Source organism: Hydra viridissima, unplaced genomic scaffold (genome assembly GCF_058129835.1).
Source record: "Hydra viridissima isolate aposymbiotic clone 2 unplaced genomic scaffold, HvirCarnegie_v1 scaffold_1, whole genome shotgun sequence".
In the NCBI taxonomy this organism is placed as follows: Eukaryota; Metazoa; Cnidaria; class Hydrozoa; order Anthoathecata; family Hydridae; genus Hydra; species Hydra viridissima.
In genome coordinates this window covers 10,655,770-10,665,153 of record NW_028324300.1, presented here as the reverse complement: position 1 = coordinate 10,665,153, position 9,384 = coordinate 10,655,770, and the positions used below count along the sequence as shown (strand labels likewise).

Here is a 9,384-nt window from a genome sequence, read left to right as displayed (position 1 = left end):
TAGTTCAGGACATAGATTTCTATGTAAAGAATGAATCCTGAAAATTTCAATAAATTTGGCAAAACAGATTTTAAGTTCATTTTAGGATCAAAGTTAAAAAAATGTGAATCTGAGAAGAACTCACTAAAACAATAAAAACTAATCTAAACAATTACTATAAAGTCTAAAAAGTTCCAGAAGCATACATTTCACCTTCTGTAGCAATATTTTTATCATCAAAACTCTTTTTTATTGCTCTGAGGTTTTTTCTTTGCTTTTTAACAATATCACTTGATTTTTGTTTAGAACTTTTTATGCGTCCTATATCATATTTATGTAAGCCGTATATACAAAATTGACTAGGTTGCAAACCAAAGCTATGATAAATGCTTAACAAACCATAACCACCTTCATTGAAACAGCACTGCAGATCCAAAAAAAAAATTTGGTTTTGTTTAATAATGAGAACTCAACCTCATTTGCATTACATGCATCCAGTAAATTTATGGAAATACCGTGGTTGTGTTGCTTGGAAATATGTCTTTAAGTCAAAACAAGAAGCTCTATAGGCCATAAAGTTAATTTCTATACCGAATGAACACAAATATAGATAGGAAATAAAATAAATTTAGGTATCACCCTGGTTGCTAAAACCGTTGCTAAAGAACTAGAAAATGATAAACACTTCAAAACGCTAAATTAGACTAATTAGACTAACTTAGATGCTGTTTAATCTAATTTTGATCTTATTTTCAGAATCAGCAATCAGTCAAATTGAACAGAAAAATTTATAATTTAAATTTTGGAAATTTTGAATTTTTTAAGGTATGTACCACCTTAATCGGTCAGAAACACACAGTAGCTTGATCCAATTAACATAACTTAGTAAAATTTAAATCTTTAATTGATGCAGAACAATTTTCTTTGTCATTATAGAGAATTTCCTCATCCAATTGTTTTATTGTAGTTGGTTTAAAAATTTTGAAAAACTATGAGGGGGGTATAATTAAAAAATAATTTTAGAACTTTTTTGCCTCCATTATCACGATAATATAGAAAAAGGTTGAAAAGATGATTATAGGGGAAGTAAAGACTTCAATAAAGAATCCAATAATAATATTAGCGGTTGAATAATTAAATAAAATTAAATGGGTAGCAGCACAATACCTTCTTTTTGAATTCATGCTTTTAAATCTTTACAATAGCAGGATTACAAATAAGATTTTAACAAAACCTGTGGGCGCTATTGTATTTTGCAAAACACTTTGTAGAAATTGTTTAAAAAGCACAGATTATTTGAAAACCTTCTGATTTAAAGATATACAAACGAGGAAGTTTAAGCATTAGCTGGAAATGAAAGCGATTGTGTCTTTAGCAATATGCATTATATGTATTGTGAGTAATTTAGCATTAGTTTGTTAAAATGCCCAGTTGTTTATTTTCGTTCACATATACTTATTGTTTGTTTGAATTTATTTTTAACTAATATTAATTTAGAGCGAAGCTCGTCCTAGAAGTCCATTTAGAAAAGACTGGTACCCTGGAAGGTTAGTCATGTATTTTACGAATGTATTGGGTTTTTTTTTTAAAAGGGCTGAAGTCAGCAATACTTAATTTAATTTAATTAAAAAATTTTTTGTACTTTTGCAACTAAATTTTTTCTGGAACTGCGATAAACACGAACATGTTCAAGCGCCTTCCGATTTCTTCTTCCTGGAAGTCATTCTTTCCTTTTTGGAAAACTTTTTTTTTTTACCTGGGTGCCTTTGTTAGACGTCTATTGCATCAGCTTATTACGATACAAATCCTATTCATTCTTTGACGAGATGTTGTTGAACTTTGCGTATGTATTCAGGGAGTTGTCATTTCCGATCTCTTGCAGGCATTTATTTGAGTAGCTACAAAAAAAAAGAAAAAAAAAAGAGAACCTTAGTGATGGGTCTACACTAATTGTAGTTTAAACACATGAGATTTATCCCTGAGTTAAATAGAAGACAGAAACAAGGACTCAAAAGCTTACACTTTACCTTTTTAATGATACAATCAATATACCCTTGCACAAAAATTTCTAGATTTTACAATAAAGGAAAAGAAGACAATAGGTCAGTCACAGGATTGTAAAGTTTATTACCAGCATTACATGAAGATTTTTCAATATAGATTAACCGGTATTTCAGCATTGCAGAGGTGCAGTAGCATCATAACAGTGCAAGGCAGTGGTTGATAAAATTTGGTTGTATGAGGAAAGTCAGCTATCTCTGGAAAATTATACTAAACTGAATAAACGCAACAACAAAATTTATTGTGTGGTGTGTTATGTCAGTCACTTCCCAGTAGCGACTCCATAAATAGCCAATCGATTAAGATTATTCTAATAAGCTGAAGATATATCAATGCATATAACATTTTATTACATTATTTCAATGTTCAACTCGCCAGTTCCAAGTAAATATGTGACCACCGTTAATATCTATCAATTATATTGCAAGTTAAACATTCTTACAAGCAATCAAAATATTGACTTTTAAATATTTTGTATTAAAAGTACAGTATAAAGTTTTTATTGCATTAATGTATTTTAAATGATTAGTTTTCAATTTTACTCGGGTCATAATAAAGTATTTTTACTTCAACTATATTTAAAAAAAAAAAAAAAAGAAAAGATAAAAATATCTATCAAAGTTCATGAAATTGATAATTGTATTAATCAATATTTTGTAGCATAGGCTTCACAGGAAATCACAGCAGCACATCTTTGAAAAATTGAGTCTGCAAGCTTAATTAGTTTGTCTATAGGCATGTTTTTCTATTTTCGGTGTAAAACTGCAAATAAATCTTTTTTGTTAGTTTAATACCATTCTTTAACTTGACGATAAAGCTCCTCCCATATATTTTCAATATAATTGTTGGTTGGGACTTTGACTAGGCTAGTCCAAAACAAGGCATTAATAAGATATGAGGCAATTTTTCGCAGCCTTTGAAGTGTGGCTAGGGTCATATCCTGCTGGAAACATTTGTGCTTTGACATATAGTATAATATTTGGCATCCATAATGCCCTCAATTCAAACTAATGCCCCTACACAATAACGGAAAAAAAACATCCCCACACCATGACACTACCACCGGACTGATCTCAAAATATAACTGGATAGTGTGTTCTATTGTTATTTACAAAAAAAAGTTGAAGCTAAAATTGGCCTCTCAAGAAGAACTCTTGACGGTGACCGATGTATATTTAAAAGGTTTTACAGAAATACGAAAGAAAATAATTAGAGGTATTTATGAAAATATGAAATAAATTTTTAAAAATTTAAAGAAATGAAATGATTTAAAAAAAAATTAGACAATGAAAGAAATCATTTAAAAATAAAGTTCAAAATATTCAATATACTTTTTAAGTGCAATTTACTATTAAAAGTAATATTTATGTATAATTTATGTGCCTTTTAGTTATTAGTTACCCAGTGCAGTGTGCTGAAAGGTTGATAAGATAACTGCATGGTGAGCGGCAATGGTGTCTACCTACAATTCTGATAAACTTTATATTTTTCAATTTTTGTAGCATGATACCAGATAAGCACATGCTACACGAACAATTAGCTGAAAGCTGTGTGAACACACAATTCAGGGGTTCCTTTTAGGGTTATTTACTACATGAATGTAATTAATAAATATATTATTTAATAAGAATATAAAATACAAAATATGATTTTTTTTAATATTATATTTTATTCTTTGTAAAATTCCAGCTCTCAATAATTGAGTCAATTGTTTATGATTTGTCATTCAAAACAACTTTAAAAATAATTAAAGGAACTTTTTTTGATAGCATACATTACGTATGTTATCAAAAAAATGTATGATACATTTAAGTTTATATCTTTAAATTTTAATGATTATCTCTTAAAGTTTAGGGATAATCACTCCTAGTTTAAGATAAAAATGGATGTAAAAACACGGTTAAAAAATTTTTGGCAATGTATTGCTTAATAATTTTTTTAATATAGAAATATTTAAATCATCTACCATACTTTTTTACCTATGTCAAGTACTATACTGTTATACTTACTGTTATATATTATGGTCAAAGTTATATAGATATTAAATAACTTTATCACGATTCCAAATAGCCAAAATATTTTATCTTAAAAAGAAACTCAGCTGCCTACCACGGAGTTGTGTTATTAACCTTCTAACACACAGCATTGGGTTGTTAAGAAATGGAAGGTACATAAGTTATATAACAAATGCTAATTATTTGAGATTTCTGTACAAGCAATTAATAAATTACTGTTTTTAACTGTCAACAGTTGCAAGTTGTTAGCAATTATCATTTTAAACCTAATAATTATGTTTCTTTGGTCTAAAATGACAATTGCTAACGAATTTGACGGCATGCCAAGTTGGTTAGCAATTATCAATAGTTTTTCTTCACTACTTTTAAACATTACAATTTATACTTAGTTTTACTGAGACTTGGTATTTTTTTTATCATATTTACTTTAAGAAACGAAAAACTGAAAAGTTAATATACAACAAGTTATTATAGGAATGTGTTTTGTTAAATAAAAAAAAAACATTTGTATTTGAAATTTATGTAAATACGTAATATTCCATTTTTTTTAAGAAAAAAATATCATGTTTAATCAAAAGAATAGATTTTTATTTAAAACTTATGAATATAAGATATTTATCACTATATGAACATAAGATATAAAACTTCATTATCGTCAGTTTCTTAATTTACATATAGCCGTTCGTTAACTCCGCCGCCATCTTGAGAGGCCAAAATTTTGCCGTATATGTCATCCAGTTATATTTTGAAATCAGTGTACCACCTCCGTGTTTTATGGTTGGCACGGTGTCGGGGGTCTTCTCTTTTGTTTTTCGGACATGGACGTCAAGCATACTCAATAGCATCAGATGAAAAAAATCATATTTACTTTCATCACTCCACAAAACTTTGTTCTAATCTTGTTTAGTCCATTGTAAATATTTTTTGAAGAATTTTTTTCCAGCCTTTCGGTTCTTCTTTGAAATGGTCTTCAACTAGGATAACTTTCAAATAAATTCTCATCACGTAAACGTCTTTTCATAGCTAAATCAGATATTTTTACTTTAGAATATTTGTTGTATTCAGAATTAATTTGGTATGTAGTAACGCGAGCATTACTTTTTGACATTTGACATAACTGACGATAGTCCCTTTAAGAGTTTTTCTTAATCGACTGAATCTGTTTTTTTTTTCTAAAGTTCTCTTGCATACTTTTATATGTATGTATGTATGTATGTATGTATGTATGTATGTATGTATGTATGTATGTATGTATGTATGTATGTATGTATGTATGTATGTATGTATGTATGTATGTATGTATGTATGTATGTATGTATGTATGTATGTATGTATGTATGTATGTATGTATGTATGTATGTATGTATGTATGTATGTATGTATGTATGTATGTATGTATGTATGTATGTATGTATGTTTGTATGTATGTATGTATGTATGTATGTATGTATGTATGTATGTATGTATGTATGTATGTATGTATGTATGTATGTATGTATGTATGTATGTATGTATGTATGTATGTATGTATGTATGTATGTATGTATGTATGTATGTATGTATGTATGTATGTATGTATGTATGTATGTATGTATTAGGGTGTCCCAAAACTAAAACAAAAAAAGTGCTTTCTACTGATTCCCATTCTATGGGCCCTAAACGAGTCCTTTAGAAATGTTTTAGGGTTCTATTATGACTGGAATTGATGGATTTATGAAATATTTACGAATAAAGTTTTTTTGGCTTAGAAGTTTATAAGGTCAACTGTGTTAAAGGAAAAATCGATACAAACAAAAGTTGGTGTGTTTTTGTGCAATAAATTGAAGCTGCGTACTTTCTACTTTGTTATAGCTTTTTTTCAGCTGATATTGTTTAACAAAGATGAACCTCGGTTGATATTTCATACAAACAATAACCTCTTGTAAATTCTGTATATTTCCTTTCTAATAACATTTGTTTTTAGATTAAATCAGAAACCACAATTTGCTACAGATGAACAAAGTTTAGCTGAGGACGAAGGTATGCGTCAATCTAACCCAAGAGCTTGGATAGACAAAGACAGCACTTTAGTCCAGGATGAAAGTGTGCCTCAATCTAACCCAAGAGCTTGGATAGACAAAGACAGCACTTTAGTCCAGGATGAAGGTGTGCCTCAGTCTAACCCAAGAGATTGGATGGAAAAAGACAGCTTTTTAGCTGAGGACGAAGGTATGCGTCAATCTAACCCAAGAGCTTGGATAGACAAAGACAGCACTTTAGTCCAGGATGAAGGTGTGCCTCAGTCTAACCCAAGAGATTGGATGGAAAAAGACAGCTTTTTAGCTGAGGACGAAGGTATGCGTCAATCTAACCCAAGAGCTTGGATAGACAAAGACAGCACTTTAGTCCAGGATGAAGGTGTGCCTCAGTCTAACCCAAGAGATTGGATGGAAAATGACAATATCATCATTTAGGACAAAGTTAAACTTTTGCAGATAATTTTTCTACAACATAATGTGTTCAATGGAATTCTAAAACATTTTGAAAACATCTAAAACATCAACAGATGCGTTGTCTTATTTTTGGAATTTAAACTTTTTGTTGAAAAAACTTTGTTTTGTTTGATAAGAGTTTGATTAAAATTTGATTAAAGTATTGTATTAAAATTCAACTTAAAACAATTATATAAAAAGCCATCTAAGTTTTTGACGAACCTACTTATTAAGTATACAAAAAGAAGGCTAAATTATGAGTCGCCACAAAGCCTTCAAAACAGAAAGCCTTCTGTTATAAACGAAAGAGAAGACTGAATCACCACAAAACCTTAGTAATTTTAGTAAATATTTTATCATTTACCTTTTTCGTGATGACAAAAAAATCTAAAATGATCTACTTTAGTCTAATCTAAGGTATGGGATTGAGTATAAATGATAAATTTAAGCCACTCTAATATGCTCCATTTTTATTTACGGTCAATTGTTTAAGAAATTAAGCTGGAGGAGGGGAATAGAGGTGGAGGTGGGGGGAGGGGGAAATAACTTTAGAGAACGCTTCTTTTGATCCTTTCAAATGAGTGGAAACTCTAAAAAAGTAGCTAAGCCTTTTTTTTTCTATATCAGATGGTGCCAAATCAGGGCTGTATGGAGGATGCGGCATCACTTCCCAACCAAGCTTCAATAATTATCCACGGGTTGCTAAAGACATATGAGGTCTTGCATTATCATGGTGGAACACTATTCCTTTCAGATTTACCAATTCCGGCCGTTTTTCCTTGATTGATTTATCCAGATTCATTAGTTGTTGACCGTAAGTCTCAGAATTGATTGTCAGGTTTCTCGGAAGCAGCTCAAAATACACAACACCTTTGTATTCCCATCATTTTGACAGTATGATCTTTTTTTATGCAATTCAGGTTTTGATGTGGTTTGTGATGGTTCATTTTGCTTACACCATGATCGTTTTCGAATGATGTTGCTGTAGACAACCGATTTTTCATCACCAGTAATAATTCGCTTCAAGAAAGGATCAATTTCATTGCGCTTAAGTTGCATATCACAAATGTTGATTCGTTGTGTCAAGTGAATCTCTTTCAAATCATGACGGAACCAGACATCGAGCTTCTTAACAAGTCCAAGACTTTTCATGTGCTTATCAATAGTTGTGTGAGATACATTTAACCTCTCTGCATTCTCTTGAACAGTTATATACGGCGATCATCTTGAACCATGACTTTGATTTCATAATCATTAACTTCAGAAAGCCGACCGGTACGCCACTCATCTTTGAGAGAAAAATCTCCGGAAAGAAATTTTTTAAACCAATTCTGACATGTACGCTCTGTTAGACCATAGACCTATAAGACATGGACGTGCAACCTTTTGTTTTACATCAAAGAGGCCGCAGAAATCAGGGAGCCATGTGAGTTTCCGACAAGCTCTAAATTTTCACCCGTCAACAAAAAAATCTATTAAAATGGCTGCCCACAGTTTTAAAACAGAAACTCTGATCACGTGGTATTAGTTTAAGCTTTTATAGCAATTGTTTAATAAGACTGTTCAGGATAAAGTAACTACTTCACGCGTTGACAAATTACTAAACAAATTACACCAAAGTAAAGGAAATTAGTTATCGGCACAAACAGATTTTCATCATTTTTCCAAGATAAACATTTGTAAGTTTGGGAACTTTTTTCTTGTAAACAAAGTTCCGTCAATTATAAAATAGACCTGTAAGGATAATTTTAAAATGACTAAAAAAAGTATAGCGAAATATAAAAAGCTTATGTAAAGTTTTCTGTCAAGATCTGGTTTCAGTCAACTCCTTGGTCCTTCATTCACCAGGCTTAATTTTGTGTACTTTTTTTTAATATTTTTTCCGATATGTCGACAGTTTTTGCCTCGACTACTCTATAAGCTCCATAATCTATATTCATCTATTCATTATTTTTTAGTAGGTGTATTTTCTAATGAGATTTTTTATAATTCATTTGATGAAGCAAAACCTTTTAAAAAGTTATTAAAATTTATAATCATCTTGCAAAATGTGGTCAGATACTTCATGTTTTCGTTTTTCATATTTTCATATATTATTTCATTTGTCATAAAAAGTACGTAATAACCCATTTGTTTTTGTCAAATAAAAATTAGTTTATATATAGCTGCCGAATCATGTTATGTTAATATCAAATACTTAGTTATTCTTGCGGTTTGCCAAAAATTGGCTTTGCTAAATTCTTTAAAACTGTGACAAATTATTTTTTTCTTTATTGTATTTATATTGATTTTATGTATAAGTTATTTATCCTTAACTGTATATATTTCTGTTGTTAAACATAAAAATTGAAAGTTCTATAATTCATAAACTGGAAGTCTGCAGCAATATAGTTGATGGAGTAGTTCCTTGGAACCATGGTGCTCTAGGTTGCTACAAAGCTAGTTGATATTTTGTATTATTTATTATATCTCTAGTTATACATGTACTAAAGTTAAGTAAATGATCTCAATTTCTATATTACCATCAGCATTATTTCTTAAAATATTAAGAATGTCTAGCTATATAAAATTAAGCATAAAATCTGATTCTATTGCTGTTATCTTAAATAGCTAAAAGGAAGTTGATGTGACTGGTTAAATGAGACCAAATATTTTCGACGAATCCGACTTTAATATAAATATATAATCCGACTTTAACATAATTAAACTTCTATTGTTTAAAACAAAAGATTTGTAACAATACGCAACGAGCATGGTTCGCAAAAAAAAAAAACAATAGGTTGCACGTCCATTTCTTACAGGTCCATGGTTAGACGATCAACACCACACACTTCGTGTATTTCTTTGTGAACTTCAGT

At 30.1% G+C, this 9,384-nt stretch overlaps 1 protein-coding gene across 1 annotated transcript; it reads left to right on the top strand.

Moving 5' to 3' along the window:
- Positions 1 to 1,202: 1,202 nt before the first annotated feature.
- Positions 1,203 to 6,686, top strand: LOC149893310 (uncharacterized). Its single transcript, XM_090091155.1, has 3 exons — positions 1,203 to 1,374; positions 1,477 to 1,526; positions 6,019 to 6,686. The coding sequence occupies exons 1-3, from the start codon at positions 1,333 to 1,335 to the stop codon at positions 6,506 to 6,508; spliced, it is 582 nt and encodes a 193-aa protein (XP_089947281.1). The 5' UTR covers positions 1,203 to 1,332; the 3' UTR covers positions 6,509 to 6,686.
- The last annotated feature ends 2,698 nt before the right edge of the window (positions 6,687 to 9,384 follow it).